We start from the raw sequence: 23,425 nt of genomic DNA on the forward strand, positions 1-23,425 counted from the left end.
AAATGAGCACTTCAATAAATTCTCCCGCCATCTTGGTTTTACAAACCTTTATAGACGACGGCAGCATAATCGTCCTTAATGCTTTTTACGGCAGCACTGGCGCAAGGACCTGCAACTGAGACGGCAAATGTAGACTGCATCAACCGTGTCACCCAAGTTGGTGCAAGGCGCATCCCTCTATTTCCCTGTCACCGGTTGAGGATCGGATCTTCTAAAACATGTCAGTCTTCTAATCATTTCCCTTCTTCTTTTGCTTTGAGAGGGATTTAGACAAGGAGTTTGGCATGCTCTAGTAACTAAATGTCTTAAAAATAAATACATGGCAAACATCTGCCAGCCAAACAGGAAACAATAAAAACAAACATCTTTCACATTCACATTATACATAGAATAATTCACCAAGTTCCCATCACACGCTGTTGAGGAGTAAAGATATGAAGATTGGAAAGTAGAAATTAGTTATTCACACAAGGGGGGCTGGCTACATTCACTCTTGCCTCTTGGAGTTTGTATCTGGTGTATATAAATAAGATGGTCAAAATAAAACACAAAAACATTGAACTTTATCCAGATTTATTGGGTTCACAGCAGCAGCACAACACAGGACCATATTCAGGATCTTTCATCTCTGACACATCACTACAACTCATATCAAATCAAATAAATTAACACAACAAAAAAAAAAGCTTAAATCACTTTTTCACATTGAATATAGTCCACTGCTTTAGTTCAGGTGTAACAGTTTAACTAACATGTAATAAATTACAACACTGTAGCGAATCATGATAAGTTAAGTCAAATAGTTACCACTAGAATGCAAGTTCCTGGACGCAATCTTATTAGAAAACACTGAGCTAATGATGAATCCCCATCAGTAACCTGTGTTTTCAATTTGTAAACTGTAAAAAATGGTCATCGAAAGTGGTATCACAATACTTGGTGTTACCTCAAATGTGCAGTTTCCTTATAAGATGCTGATCTGAGACTTTCCACTTTAATCTTTTGGGCACAGCAAACAGTAGCACTATATTTAGGGTACTACCGTTTGACAATTATTGTGGTATGATGGGTATCTTGAGGCGTTGATGCCACGTTACAATAGCACAACCCTTGTACTGTAAAGAGACTTCAATTGTTTCCATGTCTTCATCAATCATCTCTGCAGTGATGTGTATTCCCTTAGTGGAGACAGTTTAACCCTTCATGGGTTCTATTTTCCACAGACCTTCATAAATTAAAAGTTTACATACTTGTCAGCATACATCAACACTACTGTAAACACAAAACATAGAAATGCACAGAAAAAAAAACAACAATTAATTTCACCAATAAATAGCCACTTCATATTTGTTTGTATATAATTGTTTCCCTTTATGTACAATTATATCCCTTCATATGGGAAAGTTTGATCTGAGACAGCCTGAACACCGGACTCAGGACACACGTATTGCAATAAAAACATGTCTCTATGCAGTGCTGAGACCACCTCCTGCCCAGTTTTAAAACAAATCCCTTATCTTGACACCCATACTTCAGTTATTAAGTTATAATGCCTAAGTACAGTCGAATGGAGGAGTGGAATGTATGCAGGAAGGAGACATTCGAAGAACAGAGGGGAGGGCAAATGGAACAAAACCGCAGGTGAGCAGGAATCGCAACAAATAGCTCACAAGTCGCCGTGTGCCCCCCAAACCTGGCGCCTGTGATTTTCTCCGCGGTGTGTGTGCGTTACTCTGTCTGCGGCACGGAGATGGCCGGGCCCTTGGGGTCGTCAAAGCGGTCCATGGTGCGGAGCTGCATGATCATGTGGAGGCCGTAGGTGAGCACCAGCACCATGAGCAGGCTGGTCATCAGGCCCATCCAGATTCCGGGGGTGAAGAAGCCTGCGCAGTCGCTGGCGTAAGAGAAGTCACTGCCCGTCACATTGAAGCCTTGAATCTACAGAACGAGATTGAGGGGGAGACAGACAAAATGCATTTGTAATGTCTGATGTCGATAGGACACACCAACTGTTGGAATCGGATGATGAAATTAAACGTGCAAAAAGAGTCAGGCTCAAAATGTGCTGTAAATGTATTTAGAAATATATAAGAATATATTGAAAAAAAGGGAACAGGCTTACCTGGAAGTCTTCGAAAGAGACCCTCCACTGATTAGCAGGGTCTTTGGAAGAGCGCGGGAAGAGGGTGGGCCAGCGGAAGCTGGTGACAGACTCGCAGCGGTACGAGAATTCGGCAGGTGCATAAATGTTACGGCTGCCATTGAATGTGGCTTTGGTTCCGTCATACTCAAGCTCCACGGCATCTAGTGTGAACCAGCGCCGAGCAGACACCTGGTAGTGACGCTGGCTCATAGCCAAACTGGACATCAAAACACACATACACAGCTCTGAATGCAAAATATTCTGAAAGTCAGTGCTGTCACAGTGAGTGGTTCACAATGTTGCTTTGTTTTTTAAATCATTGTGTTATGACAAACAAAAGCTGAACAGGAGTCTATTAAAAAAGGCAGGTAGATTTTTGAAACGCAAGTGATGATTGAAATGGGTCCACAGGAGAAAACACTGAACCACTGTAATATGTAATATTACAGTGTAATGCATATTGCATTACACTATAATATGTTGTTATTATATTGCATTGTATAATACACACTTTACAATGCAATATAATAACAGCCACAAAAAGTAATGTTTCCAGATGGTTTGCATTCCCAATGAACAGAGGCAAAATGCACCTCTGGCCATGCAAGACGTAAAGCATAGTTTGATTGAAGTGCATTCCGCATGACTATTGAACAACACTCAGCCAAACTCAATGACTATTTAAAATGTGTAAATGTTTGTTGGACACTGTACATATTTTTTCCCCATATTGTTTGGCCCTGGTTATTTTTAAATTTTTAATTTTTTTATTTTAACACCATCAAGACCAAATCAGATAAAACACTAACTCGCACTCACTCTCTGTACGAGTGCATCTACGTGCGTGTGTCTGTGAGAACGGATCTCTGGTGCATGGACTCACATCAGTTTGAAGCTGCGATGGCCAAGGACACCTTCATAGTTGAGAACCAGCCTGACCAGAAGCAAAGGACAGACAGTGTTAAAATCATACTTTTCAGTTCACTTCAACTATAAACTTTAAATTTGACAATGAACATCCACTGCTGAATCACTCCATCCTACTGAAGACATAACAATACCAGTTTTCAATGTAATCCGGCGAAATCATATCTAGATGCTTCAAATTAGGGATGCACAATATATCATGTCAGCATTGTCATCGCGAAGTGCGCATGCGCAATAGTCACATCGCAGGAAGTGCAATGTCAAGTAAGGCTAATTAACTCAAACACGTCATGCTACAACTTTTTTAATCTGCTTTTCCATGACTAATTTACAAGAGAAGTCTGTCTGATATAACATCATTAACTTTGATTTAAGGGTTCTTTTCCAAATTTCCAAGAACCGTGGATTCGATAAGACATGTGCCTAACCCTAACCCTAACCCCATATTTCAGTCGCACTCCTGGCTGACCCACCTTATGTTGTCGTGGAATGTTGGAATAATCCATCCAATAAGTAATGTCCAGAAGCGACACGTTCTTCCATGTTTGTTTACATTGCTCCCACGTGCAGATAACGTAAAGCACCGCAGCGTAAAATATTGCTGTAAAGTTTCTGCTGCTGATTTGTGACATAGCGATAAAAACGGTATCGGGGAGCGCACACACATCCTGTACCATGGCTGACCACAGCAAACACTTGAATGTTTGGCTTGAATTCACAAAATTTGATATATATTTTTTTACAAATATTTTTCCATGATTTATTTAAATAGTTTGTTTTGTTATTGTTTTTTTTGATTATTCCTTATAATAAAGAGTAATATTCATTCTTACAAATGAAGGCAAAAGTAAAGCTTCCTGTCACAGTTGACAGTTTACTCATTATAGCCTAAATGTGTCAAGAATAAAGATATTATTATTTTAATTTTCTATGGAGATGCGCTCCCCTACAAAATCACCCCAATCATTATAGAACTGGAAAGTAATTATTTCCAATGGAGCTATTAAAGCTAGCTGGTGAAATTTTTTTCATATCACAGTCTATATCGCAGAAAATAAAAATACTGCAATGTCAGTTTTTTCCCAATATCGTGTAACCCTACTTACCTACGGATCTAATTCTATTTACTCATGAAGAGACTTGAGTTTTGATAATGAATTCCTTGTAGGCGGCTTGTGCGAAACGTGGCGGCAGCAACCTACCTCGCCTTGGTTCGGTCACAGCTTGAGCCGTGGAGTTTTGGGCTGACGCCCTCGCCAAATGTGGAGGGGGTGAGGTCATGGCCTTCCCAGCGTCCTTCTCGCAGGATGCTCACAGACAGGTTTCTGGCCCACAGAAGGATGCAGGTGTTGTCCTCCTCCTGAAAAAAAGGGGGAGTGAGAGACACGTAAGCCTCGAGACAATGACGTTAGATTGATAGAGCGGGAGAGAGTTTACAGCTTAGGACCTAATATTTAATTATCACCTAATTATCAAATTATATAATTTTCTGTTTGATTGTGAAAAAAAGAAAAAAAAGAAAACAATGCTGCATTACTAACAGATCTACGTGAGGTTTCCACTTATTATTAAGTTATTTTGCCATGTGACAACCACAGTTTTTATATCGAAAATTTGAACAAAAGGTTGCAGAATAGGTTGACAATGATTTAGTGAGTTTGTTTATAGAAACAATTAATTAGCAACAAAGAAAGCTTTCAATTAGTTGTTTTAAGTAGGGGAAAAAATATATAGTTCTGATATACAACACGAGTGTCGGATATCGGCATCCCGAATTGGTGTCCATTTCATGGTGACTTGAAGAGTTTAGAATGAGACAAACCGTGTGAAACGACTTTTCTGAGGGACTTCCTACCTTGAATTCCACTGGGCCATAGATTTCAGTCCTCTCCTTGACCTTGCGCTGCCGCTGCCTCTCCCTCTCCCGTTCCCTGTGCCCACCCCTGGCCTGCAGCAGGGAGCGTCCGACACCCTCGCCCGTCTCCAAAGACAGAGCTGGTGCCGCCTGAGGAGACAAGAGAAATAGACAACTTTCCATGTGAATGCATCTTCACAGTATTACTCCCTTCACCGTATTTCTTCATTCAAGGTGCCATTTTTACACCTCTCATATGCACGCATTACAGAGAGGGCCACCACAAGTCCACGTGAAAAAAGGAATTCATACTCGCGAGGGCCGCAGGGCCGTGTAAATGGCCGTGTAAGGGACTGACTGGGTCTTCATGATGCTCAACACCTGACCAATCACCTCATCTGTAAAATAACAGGTTGTAACATAAAGAAGGCATTCACTTTGGCCAAATACATCTCTATTTGATATACTTTATGCTGAAAGAGTGAGGGGGAAATCACTTTAAAGCTCAACAAAGGTTATCTAAAGGATATGCATCTAAATCTTAACGAGATGAAACTCACCATTCCCACTGAGAATGTCCTTAGCAGACATTAGATCTGCCCTGCAAGACACAACGAGTCAAAGAAATTAATTTTGATAAAGAAAAAGTAAGAAAGTGCAAACTAGGGATGCAACGGTACAGTGGGCGGTACAGTTCGGTATGTATCACAGTTTTTGGGCCACTGTAACTTTATAGACAGACAGACACAGACAGACAGACAGATAGACAGATAGACAGATAGATATAGGCCAGCGCGTCCGATCTGTGTCCAAACGTGGACAATTCACACATATAAAAATATATTTATGATTCCCCTTACTTATAATCCCTCATTGAAATGTTATCCCTGTGCATTTTGTACACTTCTATCTGTTTTATCATGTTACTGTAATGGACACTGACTGAAAGAAAAAAAAAAAAAAAAAAAAACTGCTCGACTTGAATCTCAGTGGACTGGCGGGTTTCCGACTGATGATTCGACTTGTCGACTTCCAGGGGGCAGCCCTAGTCTTGATCAATAGAGAAATGCCACGCGGCTGACGTGGCCGGTGGAGCTGCAGCAGTGTATTCAATAGGGAGCGCACACGGCACGCCGGGCTGCTCCCGCACGCTGCGCCAATATGTCCGATGGACTTCTGCTGTGATATCGCAATACCGTGGTTCACGTGTGCCTATTGAACCGTAGGTGTGTGTGTGTGTGTGTGTGTGTGTGTGTGTGTGTGTGTGTGTGTGTGTGTGTGTGTGTGTGTGTGTGTACCCAGTGCCGTAGGGCAGCCTGAACACCAAGAGAGCTGGGGAAGAGGCATTTAACCTCAACTGGCTCAAGGTTTCAGGATCCATATAAAGAGGGGAGGTTTCCAATTGGTCCTGCAGCTGTCCAATCACAGCATTAGAAGCGGGCCAGGACACAGCAGGTATTACCAGGGGGGAGGGGGAGGACAAAAGCGCCCCCTATAGGACAGGAGACACAAAAATAACCACATTGCAATTGTCCCCATGGAGATAGCAGTGCAAAGTAATCCAAGTAATAGTAGTTGTGTTATCTCGTAGTTAGCACCCAACAAGACAGCGGGAGTAAAGGTGGAGGTACACTTAAAAAGAAGTAGAAGTTTTTGACCAAAAACATGTGTTCGGAACAAGATCAGAACAATTGACGCTGTGATCTGGGTTCTTGCGTTGTTCTCTGCGCAAGCCCCTGAGGCAAACTCTGCTTTTCGTCTCTCCTTCGTTCTGAGAGTGTCCCTTGTCGCGACTGGTCCAAATGCCGTTGCGTCATAGCAGGTGACTTCAGCCTCCCGTTATGGGTCATTCAACCTCCTTCTTTTCCCAACAAGCTTATTTTTTTCCCGGAACTGCAACATTTGAAGCATGTTTTATATATACACACCCTATCTCCTCACATACTGCATAAACCGGAACTCAAATAAAAACCGGTAAACAGGGCTGGATCTGAGTCAGTGTGTGTGTCTTTTCTCCTCCAGTGCTGCGCTGCGCTCTGAGCCCACCGCGCGCACAGTGTATTCCATGCGGTTCCTGTTCTGGTTTGACTGTATTTTTATTTTAGATCTATTGTTTTAGTTAGTTTACACTTGTATGATATGAACATTTTAAACCAAGGGACGTTCTGCCTTGGATCAGGACAGTGGATCGCGTAATGCAGAGCGATATCTTGTCCACCGTGCGTCCCGGCTGTTCCCGCGTCTCCATACCTAAAAATAATGCCCGTTTATTTTAGATGTAATTATTTAGAGGAGCACGGCACCCAGACAGCAGTTGAGGTAAATAAAAGCCCCGGTCACTATATGAGGAAATATGGGTATTGTCAATAAACGATATTGAGATTGAATTCACAATATTTTATTTTTTTCATCTTTATGTAAAGCAAAACCACTGACAACTCCTCTCGCTGTCGAGTTTGTGCTTCTTTCACCGCAGAGGTCTTATTGAGTATCCTGCTGACAGAGGAAGGGCACATGTCCTCCGGTGGTTCTAATGTCTTTTGTCCCTGCGTCTTTTCAAGTGTACCTCCACTTTAAGAATATAAAAGGTAAAGGATATCTTTTTTTCGCCACCTAAAATAAAAATACTTCCTAACCTCAAGGTTGGGGAAAGCACTGTCTTGCTTGTTTCCAAAGGCACCTCCATACATGGTGAAGTCCTCAATACTCATCTGGGATGAAGAAGAGAAAAGAGGTACAAGTGCATAAAACACAGTTACACTTTAGAGTTATATATATTCCCATGGTCGGATTGGTGGGTGTGGGTGGTTTAAAAGTACTAAACATCATTTGTACATTTTTTTACTTGTGTGTATTTGTGTACCTTGTCCTGCAGAAACAGAAGGACATTCCTTGGGCCTGCATTGAGAGCTTTCTGTAGGTAGGAGGAAAGTTGCTCCTGTCCCACAATGTGGCCGGCTGGGGGAGTGGACTGTGCCGGAAGCGAGATCCTGGCGGACATTGATTGGATGAAACACATTCCGTCAGTGTCATAGATCGGTGACTCCCAATCTTTCTATTTTTCCCATATCGAGGACCCTCCATTTGATATGCACCAGGCCACGCACCACATCCGATCATTTTGTCTCTGGGACCCCCTAGAGATTTTCTTATTTTTAGCCGTAATAAAGCCCAAACTTCAAATCAAATTATAGTTAGGGAGATGACTGCGAAATTATGATCAAATCCCTAATTATTGTACAGTCTCAAGATCCTGTAAATAAAATACTGTTTGTGTGTTAGAATTTTAGCTATTAATCGTTTTGCTGGGGGCCCCCTGGAGCCTTTGAACGACCCCCCATTGAGAACCACTGCTATAGATCGTTAGAGGTCTTAGGGTCAATAGAAATTGTGATTAAAAATGTAGCACTGCACAGAATTATCGATCTATTACAGATGTTACACAAAATCCGACATTACAGCTGACATTAGTGATGTTATATTTAAAAAAAAATGCAAGCTGTCATTCCAGCGCCCGGATAAGCTAACGGGCTAGTATTAGCCGGCCCGTAAATGACACCCAAACGCACGAACACCCGGTAATGGAAACGGAAACGACGTGGGAGCTCACCCATCGCTCGTCCACAGCATCAGCGGCACCTGCTCGTCGCACCGGCCCGGGCTCAACACAGCCAAGAGGACGGCGAGCGCCCCCGAGATGCTGGCGAAGCGGAGCATCCCTGCGGTCGCCATCTTGGATGATACACTTGACGCAGGTGACGTCGCCGGAGGTCACGTGGTCGTCATGGTCACGGCGCCGCGTCTCGTCCTCCCTCCTTGACGTCAGTCTTGGACGTTGCTGTGGAGGAATGTTATAATAATCCCATAATAAGGAATGTTACTATGTATTGATGTATCATTTTGGGTTACAAAGCCATTTGGTTTGGCTGTAGATCTTGCAGCTTAAGGTGGTGCAGCTACTTATCAAGTGTAAGGGGGCAATTGCCTTTTCACATTGGCAATACAAGGGTATTCGATAACATTTTCCATTGTTAAAAATCATCAGAAAGGTTTTGGGTTTTTTTGTTTACTCGCCTTCTCTTTGCCATTTAGTGAGACAAATACACAAAAATAGAGTTTCAAAAAGGGGGCAAAATACCTTCCCATGGTACAATATATAATGATAGTGTCGGTCATTCTGGGTGAATTTGCTTGATTTTAGGCAAAAGGTTTGACTACATTTCCTTGTAATTGCTAACAATAATCACATGGAATACTATCACAGAGCCAATGTCAATTTTAATCATACAAAAGTCAAATACTGTTGGCATACACATGACAAAGTATGGCAAATCACAGTAAGGCAATATATTTGTCAAATTATGACTTCATTATATTTATACAAAAAAGCTGCTCATTCCACTAATTTCCTGTGTGTTTTATATTAAACTTGGGTATTCAGACAAAAAAAAATGGGTGAAAGAGAGAAAAATATATTTTCAAGTTTCAAATAAATCTATAGGTTTTGTTTTCTTTATGTTTATGAATGCAGTTTTCCGCAAGAACTTGATAACACATAAGAACAGAGGTGAGCAAAAGACAGGTGACCATAGTGTTGGAGAGATGTCTCATAACCACACACAGCTGTAAGACATAATAATAATAATAATAATAATAATAATAATAATAATAATAATAATAATAATAATAATAATATAATAATAATAAAATAACTGTTAGTAGTACAATAGTACTAACATAGTAATGATTAAAATGTCAACCAGCCACCACATATAAACAATTCAGTCGAAGTGCATCTTCCCAGCATTAATGTTACATCTTTAGGCAACATACATCTGATCCACTTCTCTTGTTAAATGCAGGTTGACCTCACTTGATAGTAACATTACAAAGCATAATTCATTAAGTAATTCTGGTATACCGTTGAATAGCAGCTTTGTGTGGGATTCTGGGTAAAGCCCGGACCAACCAGCAGCTCTTTTTGTCCCAGCTTCTAATTAAAATAACAGACTTGAGATCGCCTGAGCAACAACACCTCAAGTTGCGGCGTCGGCGGATTACAAAGGAATTAACTGCTTCACATTAATGGCTACATTGATTGGTACTAATTTGAGGACGCGGGGTCATGGATTTCTAAAATCATGAAAAGGAAATGAAAGCTTTTATGTCAGAAGAATACATGGAAAGATTCAATACGGCACCGTAACGTTACCTCAAACGTTGTACACCTAACTTGTCATCGCTTCGACAATTCCTGAGTTTGGCTTGGTAGGGAGTGGGGGGCGGCACAGAGTGGACAACAAGGTCCATTTCATCACTGAGGCAGGCTGTGTGTGCGTGTGCGTGTGTGTGTGTGTGTGTGTGTGTGTGTGTGTGTGTGTGTGTGTGTGTGTGGGTCAGGTCCCCCCCTCGATAAAGAGTCTTTGTTGTAATGGTAGCCTTGGCTTAGCATAGCAGAACAGTCTTCAATGCAAAGACGAGTGTAGTCTCAGGATCTGGCCTTTATCTGCCCATGGAGGCCCTCCGCCTGGGCTTTGAGGCTGAAAAACTCCCCCTGGATGAAATCGGTCAGGATCTTCCTCATCTCCAGCTGAGAGGAAAGCAAAAGGTTGGATGGAGTGAATAATGTCAAGTTGGGAAGTTGTGTTACCCTTTTTGAATAAAGCAGAGCATTAAATAAGCTCTTGAGTACTTGTATGAGCCAGGGTGTGTCCAGATGCCTTTGTACCTGGCTTCTGTTTTCTGCCCGGAGCGACTCAACCAGGTCTTTGACGCTGAACGGTTTCCCCACCAGGACTGTGATCCTCTGAGGTGAAACCACCAGTTATTACAATGCTCTGTTAACAGTGTTCCGTTTTTATAAAGGTTTTATAACAAATAAATATCACACAAAAGATAATATCAATCAATTGTCATTTATTTTAGCAAAGTTCAAAACTTGGGTTATAATCCATCCGTCTTCAACCGGCTTGGTCAACTTCAGTGTATAGTGTTACAGTGATGAGACAAGTTTGGAGGTACTCACCTTACCGGTCTGAGGAATATATGGTGCAATGTTTGGCAGAACGTCACTCATACCTGATAGAGAGGGGGAACACAAGACAAAAATTGGCCTCACACACTGTACATTCAATCAGCAGAAGAAGTTACAAAAATAAAGTTCGGTGTTATCATTATATATATTTCATTTATTTCTAGATAGTAGGGCTGGTCGATTATAGCAAAAAGAATAATCACGATTATTTTGGTCAATATTTGACATAGCGATTATTTAACCGGTCACTCACTGACTTTGGAAATATCAATGCATTTAGTGAACTTAAAAAAAAAGATTTTGAAACACTGCGTGTTTATTATTGTTCATTATTCACAATGGAACAATAATAGAACATGAAACTGTTTCTGAGGTCCAATAAAATAAAATACAAAATGGAACGGTCAGTGAGTTCCAATAAAACAGAATATAACATGAATATGGAACTGTCATGGTAGTTTAAGAATAATTCAAACTGTAACTCTCACTGAGTTTTAGTAGGACACAACATATAACTAAAACTGAAATGTCCAGTTCAAACTTCAAATTAAAGTCTCTTTCACTTTAAGTACAAATACATGCACTTCCTGTTTCCCTGTCATTTCTCTTTCGTACAGTGATATTCAGGTAAAAACAAAAATATGTTAATGGTAATAAATACAAAGCAGGAGTAATTTAATAATATAATAAATAAATAAATAATTTGATCACAGTTAATTTTTCGCTTAATATAAGATAGGATAAGATAAGATAAGATAAACCTTTATTAGCCTCGTCTGTTAAAGCAATAATTACTTAATAGCTTTGAGAATAATAACAATAATAATAATAATAATAATAATAATAATTATATATAGATAAAATATAGCTGAAGGCAGCACTGCAGGCAGCAATGCAGGGGGGTCCAGGTTAGTCGGGTTAGTCACAAATTACAGTTTTAGTAATTTGTGGGTTCCGCAGTTGCTAAGCGCCAGACACTTTCAGCTGGAAAAATGCCGAGGAGAAAAATAATAATAGAAATTTGAACAAAACAATAGGGTTCCAGGTTCCAGCCCTAAGGGCTGGATCCCTAATAATAATAAGAAGAAGAAGAAGAAGAATAAGAATAATAATAATAATAGATGAAACTTTCATTGAAAAACCTGTTGATTTTGATATGAAGCCATGCAGTTAATAATAGCCATGCATTTAATAATAATAATAATAATAATAATAATAATAATAACAGATGAAACTTTCAGTGAAAGACCTGGTGATTTTGATATGAAGCCATGCATTTAATAAGATAGGCGTGACTCACCGACATGCCAGAGAGGTAGTATGATGGGGTTAAGGGAGCACTCTGCTATTAGGCGTCCCACACCTGTAACACATAGAAAATGACTCATTTAGACACTTAAAAGTGTCAAAGAATTGAGGCGCATGCTGCCATAAGGTGAGAGAACCAAACAACAAATCCCTAACAAATGTGATAACAAATCACTCACCCCATTTTAACCGTATGAACTCTTCAGTCATGTTAATCTTACCTGTTGAAGGAGGGTGAGAAAGGAAGGGAAGGATTTTTAGTTTGGGAAATTAAAGAAAAAAAAGTCAAAGAGGGTAAAAGCTGGAAAGAAAAGCAGAGAAAGGACGCACCCTCTGGGAAAATATGCACCCATTCTCCTCCGTTCAGCTTCTCAAGAATGAAATCCATGCCTTTCTGGTAGACACCATCCCCTTTAAAAAAAGAAACAACTTATAATTGGCAGATGGTGGGTACTGAAACACCTAACTGAAATGTTGAGCAACGATGAAGACTCTTTAAGTAAATTCTTGAGCAAAGACACATAACGTGTTATATCAAGTGTCCATAGAAGTAAATAAGTTGATTGTCTCTCTTTTATTTAACGGATATCTTTATGGCAGGAGGAAATACAATAACTAGACCTTTACCTCAAGCCTTGGTATAAGCTTCCATACAATCCACAAAAGTAGATATAATCCTTCCCCAAAGGACTTGTGGAAGGTTTGTTTTGCGGAAGATACATGTGTGTGTTAGCAAGCAGGATAGTTATAGACTGAGCAAAAGTTAAAACAGGATTTCAGAGAACCATCATCATAGGAAGGACCAAGGATTAAGCTGAGATGATGGATAAACACACTCTCACCTCTACATACAGGAACACATTTGCCACGGCTGAAAAATTTGGAGTGCAGCTCTCTTGTGAAACAGATGTCAGATGCAGCTGGTGTCCTATCCGATCACAATTAATGGGATTGCATGTCAATAATAAAATTAATTATGTGGGCGATTATAATTTTGATTTAATGTTTTTTTTTCCAATATATAAATTGACAACAGACAAAATAATATTCATTGAATGAAATAAAGCGTTAAAGCTCACCATCTCATCTTTTTGAAGTTCCATAATTGCCTGAGCCTTAGCACCCCTGCCATGAAAACAATATTCATTTCTCAGTATTCACATAACCGTAGGTCAAAGATGTTTTGGAGTTTCACAATCTGTGTTTGTGTGCGTTCGAGTGTCCCTACCCCAGATGTGTGGGTCATCCATACAGGACTGGTGATTGGACAGCGTGATAAGGGGAGTGTTCGAGGGGCGCTGGTCAACCAGGTCTAATAGAACCTCATGATTATGGACTGTCAGGTAGTTCATGTACTCTACGGGAAAACACGGAGGAACGGGGGGGAAAAAAACAAAGACGCAAAGCAACCAAATAATCATAATAAGAATTCAACCATCTGAAAACTAGTCCATGCATGTGTTTCTATTATTTATGCCATGAATAAATTATTTGTCGCACACAACTCACTGGTCCAGAAATAGGAGTAGGAGCCCACCATGCCCATGACCAAGGAACCTGAAAACCTCCAGGCCAAATGAGGGCATTGTGGGAAGGGCCATCTCACCTCCAGGGGCATCATAGCACACCACCACGGACACTACATCCACACCTATCGGCCTGAAACGATGCATGCACATTCAGAAACTGGACCTTTCGCAGCCACAACATTCAATGCATTGCCATGGTAAAAAAAAAAAAATACATATATATATATATATATATATTTATATATATATATATATATATATATATATATATATATATAATCAGTGATAGGATCTAAATAAACAGCTTGAGATCTGCAATAAAACACACGTCATACACTCAACGACCAAGTCCAATATAAATGGTATTGCAACAATACGGCCCGTGTCCGCACCATGGTTCACATAGAATAATAACAAAATCATTAAAGTTAATAAACTATGCACTAAACGAATTCCTCGGGCCAAATAAAAAGACACATCCTGGACAGTCGTCATTAAAATGACTCACTGGCACCGCAACACTGTTGACGTCAACCTCCATTTAACTGTTGTGGGGCCAAACGGACACGTTCCGGGGGAACTACACCCGCCCCACCGAGCTCAATGCGGCTACAGTCGTTGTTAACAAGCGCTCTTCAAATGACCCGGGAGCCTCCACGGAGAGAAGCCATCGCTGTACGAAAAGGCTGCGTCCTCCTCCTCCTCCTCCTCCTCCTCCTCCTCACCTTCTCCCACGGATCGGCGACTCGTCGAGGACGGCCACACTGACCCCGGAAGACCAAAGAGCCGCGCGGAGATTTGTGGGTCTTGTAGTTGAACGCACGTCTGCGCTCGCCGCACGCGGCGGCGCTGACCCGTGCCGCTCTGTTGTAAAAGTACATTTTGCTATTTACGGAAAAGGATTTTTATTTCGACGCACACCCATATTTGTTTGGTTGAAATGACCCCAAAAAGACATCACCAATGTGTATCTGGTTTGACTTGTGGATAATAATTTTAAGTGTGTCCTAGGGGGAAGCCGCGCTGACGTAAAACACGCACACGATCCATCGGATTTTCTCTGCAAGTTATTGGAGCACACTAACCATGAGACACACAATTTTAAACCATACAATTCCATAGTCACTGTATTTACAGTATAACAATCAACAATCACGGCACTGCAAAAAAAAGAAAAAAAAAGATGTTCCTTTTCATTTGCATGTTGCATATAATGAAATGTTTGAATGTATGAAAATATTTCCTGATATAATGCCTACAGCGTGATTACTTAATTCGAGATAACATTTGTACATACAAATGTACAACTCTTCTTCGTATGGTTCAGTGCGACTACTGTCATGAGAAATAATCATCAATAAAGGGAAATACATTTTGAAATCTGTTTATCTCAAATGTACTGAATAATAACTTCTCAATCTCTGCTGTGTGGCACTAGCATCAAACACATACACGCGTACATTTTAGTTGGTAAATAGCACTTTATTTTAAACAAGATTATGAAATCTCTCCATTCCGTTCATTTGTTTCCTGCACAAAATCTTTCACGAGCACCTCAAAATAGACTTAAAAGGTGACATCGTTAAAGGCTCGTCAGAAAACAATAAATATTCTCAATATGGCATTCATACTCATTCTCTAAGTGCCCATTTACACCACCCTCAAATAAAGAGGGAAAAACACTGACACCTGATCAGTGCATTAAAACTCCCATCTTGATCCACAAAACAATTCAAAGTAACTCATATATTTTCAACCGACGTGACAGAGGAAGGCATTCAACTGTGTCAAGCTTTTAGTTCAGATAGGCTTATGTCAGACTTCATGAAAATCTCTGTGTTTGACATAGGCAAACAGATGCGACTCTGATGAGTGTGGTCTTTTCCTTGAAAAGAATAGTAATGTCTGCTAGTCTTTCCTCTACCATTGCAATCGGTGGGCAGGCCACCTCAACTATTCATGAATAACCCTCAACAGTGAAATGTGAATTCTAAAAAAACAGCATAGATGTGGAAGAAAAGTTCGCTTCGCTGTAGCAGTGAATTACAGCTTTTGCAGGATAATAATCCTCGGCTGATCGTTCGTTGCTTGACGCGCCGTCTGGCATTTCACCAGACCACGGCGGACCACATTCCGTCAACATGATTCCTTCACCGCCCCTGCCCACCAATAGAACATTTTGATAGGAAACGCTGGTTATGTCTGCTAATTAGCGATCTTTAAGCCTGTTCATAGCAGGTCGTGTTCTGCTTGTGTTGCACTTGTTTCACAAGCTGGGGGCGAGCCAGTTCAGCCCCTTCAGTGCCACCTCGAACCCCAGGAAACAGGCCTGAGAGACAGAAAGAAGAGGGAGCGGAAGACGGAGGGCAAATAAATCACGGGTGCCATCTGTATCACACGACTTTATGGACTCATAGTTGTCTGTAGTTGCCCTGATTCTCACCGCGTTGGCAGGGAAGGCTCGCAGGAAAACAGCGTTGAATCCTTTATAGAGGGCTGCCGGTCCTTCCTCACGCAGCAGCGTTCTGAGGACGTCTACCAGACCTCTGTACTTTCCATCTGCAGCTGTGCAAACAAACACATATACATACACGCATACACAAACAAAGTCACAAAAAAATGAGAAAAAACCTCTCCGAAAGGGATGAATTCTGTGTGAATGGCCTGCCAGGTTTTCAACTCTAGAGTGCAGCATTGAGCAGCGTTCTCTCTCCGCGCCACAGTCTCTCCCCGTTCAGGTACTGTATATGGTTCTGCCTCTGTGCCAAAGCAAAAGAGTGTCGTGAAAAAAATGTTTCAAACTACAACAGCAAAATTGTTTGGGACCTTTACCTAACACAGAACATATACTGATCAGAATCTGAATTTATTCTTTCTGAATATTTACATGTTCAAGGATTTTTTCATGGTGAGGATTGGTGTGTTTCTACAGAAGATTAGCATTAAAAAAAACCTTACCAGTCTGGAAAAAAAAGATTATTAGGTGTCCAGCCGGTAGAGCTGGAACCCTATTGTTATTGTTCGGGGGAAAAATTCTCGGAATTTTGAAAACTAAAACTTTTTGGAACGAAAACTTCGGCAGAACCTACGAATCAGGTTCACGTCTTGTTTGAACCGGTATGTCACAAACACCTCTTGGCTGAAGTTTCATCCAAATCAATCCACTTACGGAGCAGAAATAAGCGAAAAACCAATGCATTTCACGGCCGAAATATGTCCAACCCGGCTAAAAGTATCCGGAACAAATACTTTGGCAGGACCTACAAACAAGGGTTATGGTGTCGTTTAAATCGGTGTGTCACAAGGATGTTGTTGTTTTAATTTCATCCAAATCAATCCACATATGGAGCAGATATTAGTGAAAAACCGAACAACTTTGACACTAAATATTCAGTTGCTCTTGGTTACATGCCACTATTTGTAAACAAAATGAACGGCATGAGATTTACAGTAAGACGCTTTTTGACGTCATCATACTATTTACTATAAATGTACAGATTCCAATTGACAATGTCCAGTCAGACCATGTCCAGTGTGCAGAATAAACTCGGTCACACTGTACTTATTCGACGTTCGTCCACAAAAACTTGTCACTGCATCCAGTGGAAACCACTGGAACGTGGGACTGAGTGATGCATTCAAGATCCAGCAAGTCATTGGAAAAATAGAAGCCGTGCAATGGTAATTACTCACAGAAATACCACAACGTTTTTCGTATTACATGGAAACAAAACTTTCTGAAAATGTAATGCAAGAAAAAAGTCAACAAATAAAGTATGTAAATTTGACTGTTGTTGTAAATTGGCGTGAATATGTCATAATTGACGTATACGGGACACAACGTCACCTACCATCACTGATACTTCGGATGTACCTCAATGCAGCAAGGTAAGTGATAACAATGACAAGATGTAGTTTAAAATAAAAAATGTGACTTTTTAAAAATAAACGTCATGTATAAACATTTTCCTCCACATAAACTAAACAAACTTTAATGAAAAGGCAGAAAGCGTTTGTGATCTTGGAGGGATCTGCAATCTTCAATCAAGTGATCTTGATCTTGAAAAATAATTACAAAAGTTTTTTTTGTTATTGTTACAGATGCCGAAAAATAGCCGAAAATGTAAGACAATAAAGAAGCCATTGTCCAAAAATCCAGTCCTTAAGGTCAGTCACAATATATATAAAAAAGTACTGAAAGAAATACTGTGAAAAAAACGCTGATGGAAAAACTTTGAATGTAAGTTTTCCCATCATTGTTTTTCCATTATTTTCAATGGTCAACCTCTGGTTGAAGTGGGAATGCTTCATACGTAATACCATGACAGATTGATTGGTGGAACTACATGGACGTAACTGCATGATGTTTGTAAATTCAGTAAATTCTGATGCATTTCACAAAAACCAAAACAACATAACACATACCTAAAATGAATAAACTAGACCCTGTGTATTGCTGCCTGCAGCTATTATTATTATTATTATTATTATTATTATTATTATTATTATTATTATATTAAGAATGATTACAATAGAAAATATAATCAAATTGAATAGAATAAAATAAAATAAAAAAATCCATATACGCACAACTATCAAAAAGATAGAAAACAGAAATATGCTATATTAATAGATTTCATTAGGTTCCAATTAACATTCTGTGTGAGGAAATTGAAGGTTTTGTCGCAGCATCTGTGAGACATTACACCACAATATTTTGTTTTTCGTTACCCTGGGACAGACTGCTCTGCCTGCCGCTCTCATAGCAGCAACACCATGGAGCCTCTTATTGTAGCCACGGCAGCTGGCTAGTGATAGGGTGCACTGGGGTCAGCCGGCAGAGTGTTGTTGAACTTTGAATTTCACGAGGAAGGAAGCGTCAGGAAGGAAAGAGCGGAACCCGGTTGGCTCAGGAAAGCTTCAGGATTTTATCGTACTACTTGGATACAAAATGAATCTGACTCGCTCAAAACGCAGGGCGATCAGGCAAAAGGCATGTGTCTGTTTATTGCATTCGAGGAATAAAATTACCTGGTACCGCAACAACAAGGACCAATCAAAACTGGATTCAACCCATCTAATAGGTATTCAATGGGCTGGCTGTGATAATTATTTTTTAACAGTCAATTTAGCACATTTACTTAATTATACTAGCCAATAAAACAACGTGATCACAGGGGACCCCAGAGATGTCAGTCCCGGTTCTGACCTGTTTGGAAGTTAGATTTGAGGACATCGGGCGGAAGGGCAATAGTCCAGTTGAGGATCCCCGCTATGCCACCGGCGAGGAGGATTTTGGAAGTGCTGAGTTGTGAAACGCTATCAAAGGGACACAAATCGAAAGACAGTCAAAGGTCATCTGTGTTGGGCGAAGCAATCGCTCCACCTACTTTTTTGTCGGTTTCACGCTGACCGACCTTTCACCTTCCGGCGTCAGAAAATTCTTAAGGGATTCGTAAGTCAGAAAGTAGAGACCGTTGGAGGGCACGTCTAGGAGCAAGTGAGATTAAAAAAGTTGAATTTTAGTCCATTATAATACTACCCGTTGAGGTCAATCATTATTTCACCTATTTTCAACAAACACCCAGACAGTGTTCTATTAATTAGTTATCTTTCTATTTACCTCTTATGAGAGTGAGCACAGTCCCTTTGTAGACACTGCGTAGTCCCTGCTCTTTGTAGAGCCTTAGACCACAGTCAATGGGACCTGAATACCTTGACTGGCCACTACTAGCCTGCACCTGGAAAATACACACACAAGCGTAGGATGGGAGTCCAGTAGACACGTACTGTTCTCTGGTTGGCCCGAAGAAGAACATGGCGGCATAAAGTTAGAAAAAGGACAACCTGCTAATGGACAGTAGAGACCTATTAAAATATACTGAAACTGACCACAAAAACACACATATAGGAACAGACTAGAACCCAGAATCGCGATTGTGACGCCGCCCCTTGCAGCCGCCTACGCGAGTGCCTCATGTCGGTTCCGCATATTTTAGTATTTTTAGTATTTCTAGAGCTTATTATGCTTGAATCTTGAAACTGTACCTGAAGCAGGCACTTGATCCTCTCTCCCGGAGCCACTATTACTGTGGTGAAGACCCCAGCAAGACATCCAGACAGGAAGATCTGAGTGTGTCTGGATAGAATAGAATAGAACAGAATAGAATAGAATATGAATTTATTTTAATTAAAATTTTAAATGCATATAAGTTTGATTAAATCACCAAACAGGTTTGGGTTATTGCATATTATTACATATTATTTCCTTTTACATTTTATTTATAAATGTGTGTATCGTAACTTAATAAAGGCAATAACTCTACAACTTTTTTCCATCAGTCCTTCATTAAGGATGGGAAGTGAAGCGGGTGAAAAAGCGGCAGCAGTAAGGTGCAGGGAGTTTGCATAGTGGGGCACAGAGAGGGTATGTTTGTGTCGTCAGGGGGTGTGAAGGATGATGGAAAATGATAGCAGAGGGGAGGGCGATGGAGAAACAGTTAAATATAGAATCCCATTCCGGCTGTTCTGAACACACTGTATGGGACAGAGAGGTAATTTACGCAGATGACATCTAAAGTCAAACAACAACAAAAGCATACACGTGTGTGCGTGCGCGCAGGCGTACGGGTGTGCGCGCGCGCGCTGTACTCACGTGAGAGGCTTGCCGGGGTCGGCCTGCTGCAGCTGTTTCCCCAAACCGAAGCCAAAGAAGCTGATGGCCATCATAGGTGCCACTCCTGCTAGCGGAGCCCCCATACCCTTATACAAGCCCAGGAGACCCTGTGCACACACACACACACACACACACAGAACCAAACACATTGATTGGGAATTTCTGGAAATCGCAGATATACATATGCCTGAATGTCTGAGTCATGATGTTAATAAGACAATACCCTGTAGAACGTAATGTAGAGCTCTGCAAACCACCACAAGGTATATGTTGGTTAAACTGGTTACAGCTGATCCTATTGTTATTCCCAGGAGCCCCTATGGTACCATAGTTTATTTGCTAGTTGTGGTTCTCAATTTGTTTCCATTCGTGTGTGTACATATCTCGCGTATTTGCACTTGTTGCCTTCACCTCTTTGGAGACTGTCTTGCGGAAACAGTCGTACGCTCCCCTGTAGAGGACATACTGGGTGCTTGAAGCTTTGGGCTGGGTTTGCAACCTCACCTGCGGACACACACGCACGCACGCACGCACGCACGCACGCACGCACGCACGCACGCACACACACACACACACACACACACACACACACACACACACACACACACACACACACACACACACACACACACACACATACATGTATACATTGCGGTCTAGTCATACATGGCTTTGTGTGTCAGCGTGAAGCCAGGGTGTAGGTAGGGGAGATCGGAGGAGACAGAGCCGCGCGATAACAAGGGACACTCCCACCAGGGTCTGCCCTGCTGGGTTCTCCTGATAACGTAGATTACTGTGGGTTCAAGACTCCCAGGTCAATTATTGCCAGGGGTTGATGTAATCAACTGTCAATACCAAAGAAATGCACGGCAGTTAGTGCTGCGTACCATGGCATGGTCCAATGCTTTCGGTGCCGGCATATACTGGGTGATGATATATATATATATATACACATATATATATATATCAAGATTCAAGATTCAAGAGGTTTATTCGTCACATACATATACATACTTCCATACATACATGCAATGAAATGTCAATGCAACGGTGCTTATGCACGATATGTTCTAGACTGAACACCATAGCTACATAATTTCTACTTGACTAACTAACTGAAACTAACTGATTCCTAAAACGTAATGCATAAAGTAAATAGAATAATATTGAATATTGAATATTGATATATATATATATCCTCACTTATCCTCATACATATCCTATATATATATATATATATATATATATATATATATACTGTATATATATACTGTACTGGGTGACGATAACAGCAACTGTACTTACAGACCAGGCATGGAAAGTTCATCTATTAATAGAAATCATGTCATTATGAGCCCTCTCAAAGGGAAAGGATTTTAAGTGTCCCAAAAAGACACATTTTTATACAACAGGGGTTTTTTTTCTTCAGTTATAAACTTCCTGTTTCTCTGTATGCTCTTCACAACTCTAAACATCAATGCAGCATTGTGTGGTTAGAAATGGATTTAAAAACAGAGCTGGGGTGGTAATATGTATTGCCCTCAGATCACGCACATGATCTAAGATTTAGTCAAGTCAAAAGGACTCTGCCGGGAGGGTTCCGCGTTGAGGGGGGGACTTTTTCCTGGAACAACCCAAGCATAAAGTGAAGTGAAATGCGAGACAGCAGAGGTCCCAGATGTTCAGTATTGACAACAGAAGAACACGTGTTTCTCCCAGATTGGATCATTCTCTGCCTGTGTGTCACCACTTGGCTCGGCTCGCCCCGTCTCTCTCTCACTGGTGATTTTTGTGGGCTATTTCGCTCTGCCTGGAACCTTGATGCTGCTGGTACAGAGTGTGCAGTTTAAGGAGTATGACTTTACGTCGGGAGGTTGCGTTAATAACAAGGCTTGAGGAGTAGTAAGCGGGGTTTAGTGAATGGAAAACCGCAGAACCGGAAGAGTCAGCTGGGATGTGGCCGAAAGGGTCGAAAAAACACGACCGCCTCTGGGAACCTGACCCTAGTGACCTGGATTTATGATGTCCTGTCAAGTTAAAGTGGTAATCCATCAAGTCGACCGTGTCCGTGGGATGAAACGACAAGCCCCAGAGTTCCATCTGAGACGGAAAGGTTTTCTTCTTCGACATCTGGGTTTACCCCCGCCTCCACACAATTTCGCTTTGTTTCTGGAAAGTGCTCCATCTCCTGATCGATTGATTAATTTTTTCTTTTTTAGCGGTCACTCGTTCCATATCTATATCAAAAGTTTACCGCCCACGACCAGCTAACTTGTGAGTGTACAGACTTTGTATTCTGGCAGGGAAAGGCGGACCAACGCCACCAACAATGTAAACGGCTTATTGAGCAGCACATACCGAGTGAAGAAAAAAACACTGAACAGCTTTTGCGGGCTGAAAAAACCCCCCAAAAAAACAACTGTATCAAATATGGCATTGTTTGGAAACAAAATAATCTGACGGATTACCACTTTAATCAGCGGATAATTTGAGTCACACCTTTGGACTTCGCTGCGGTTCTCACTCACCTCCGAACCCTCGCTCCCTGACAGCTACCCCGGCAGGCAGATTAAAACACGGACTTCCGATTTAAATCTGATTGGACAATAATCCCCTGAACAGCTCGGACTAATCACGGTGTTTAGGCTCCTGCACCGAGTTTTGCGTTACTCGCTTTTACATACAGCCACGTCCAGCGGAGAGTGCAACAAATAACCCACTGATGAACGAACGACGGTCAGTCACCTTGATGGTGTCCAGTGGGTGTCCCGCCAATAGAAGGCACGCTCCGGCGACTCCCCCCGCCACGAAGTTCTTGATTGGGGAGACGGGTCCGGGTCCGGGGCTCTCCGCGTCCCCCATCCTGGATCAGCGCTGGGACAGAGGCCGGAGCACAGCAACACATTGGTTATTTACACTGTCCGTCCAACGCCGTCTCCTGCTGTCGTCTGAC

At 41.3% G+C, this 23,425-nt stretch overlaps 3 protein-coding genes across 6 annotated transcripts; all 3 read right to left on the reverse strand.

Moving 5' to 3' along the window:
- Window positions 1-586: 586 nt before the first annotated feature.
- Window positions 587-8,643, reverse strand: atp6ap1a (ATPase H+ transporting accessory protein 1a). The gene is made up of 11 exons (XM_080015732.1): window positions 8,536-8,643; window positions 7,789-7,915; window positions 7,562-7,636; window positions 6,224-6,417; window positions 5,486-5,526; window positions 5,238-5,323; window positions 4,926-5,075; window positions 4,273-4,430; window positions 3,027-3,077; window positions 2,123-2,360; window positions 587-1,938 (listed from the first exon to the last, which is right to left on the reverse strand). The coding sequence occupies exons 1-11, from the start codon at window positions 8,640-8,642 to the stop codon at window positions 1,729-1,731; spliced, it is 1,437 nt and encodes a 478-aa protein (XP_079871858.1). The 5' UTR covers window position 8,643; the 3' UTR covers window positions 587-1,728.
- A 550-nt stretch (window positions 8,644-9,193) lies between these two features.
- tafazzin (tafazzin, phospholipid-lysophospholipid transacylase) lies at window positions 9,194-14,553 on the reverse strand. 4 transcript variants are annotated; one of them, XM_080015844.1, is made up of 11 exons: window positions 14,522-14,553; window positions 13,777-13,926; window positions 13,496-13,624; window positions 13,347-13,392; window positions 13,110-13,195; window positions 12,598-12,678; window positions 12,447-12,488; window positions 12,260-12,322; window positions 10,951-11,003; window positions 10,654-10,731; window positions 9,194-10,515 (listed from the first exon to the last, which is right to left on the reverse strand). In XM_080015844.1, the coding sequence occupies exons 2-11, from the start codon at window positions 13,886-13,888 to the stop codon at window positions 10,414-10,416; spliced, it is 792 nt and encodes a 263-aa protein (XP_079871970.1). In that variant the 5' UTR covers window positions 13,889-13,926; window positions 14,522-14,553; the 3' UTR covers window positions 9,194-10,413. The 4 variants fall into 4 exon arrangements, with proteins under 4 accessions (XP_079871970.1, XP_079871969.1, XP_079871971.1 ...); XM_080015843.1 differs by lacking the exon at window positions 14,522-14,553 and adding an exon at window positions 14,305-14,473; XM_080015845.1 differs by lacking the exon at window positions 14,522-14,553 and adding an exon at window positions 14,392-14,444.
- Window positions 14,554-15,267: 714 nt separating this feature from the next.
- Window positions 15,268-23,418, reverse strand: LOC307240807 (mitochondrial carnitine/acylcarnitine carrier protein-like). Its single transcript, XM_080014673.1, has 9 exons — window positions 23,218-23,418; window positions 20,884-20,976; window positions 20,452-20,579; window positions 19,845-19,935; window positions 19,420-19,537; window positions 19,214-19,286; window positions 19,006-19,115; window positions 16,240-16,361; window positions 15,268-16,125 (listed from the first exon to the last, which is right to left on the reverse strand). The coding sequence occupies exons 1-9, from the start codon at window positions 23,332-23,334 to the stop codon at window positions 16,063-16,065; spliced, it is 915 nt and encodes a 304-aa protein (XP_079870799.1). The 5' UTR covers window positions 23,335-23,418; the 3' UTR covers window positions 15,268-16,062.
- Window positions 23,419-23,425: the final 7 nt, after the last annotated feature.

This window comes from Zeus faber (genome assembly GCF_960531495.2).
Source record: "Zeus faber genome assembly, chromosome: 15".
Classification (NCBI taxonomy): Eukaryota; Metazoa; Chordata; class Actinopteri; order Zeiformes; family Zeidae; genus Zeus; species Zeus faber.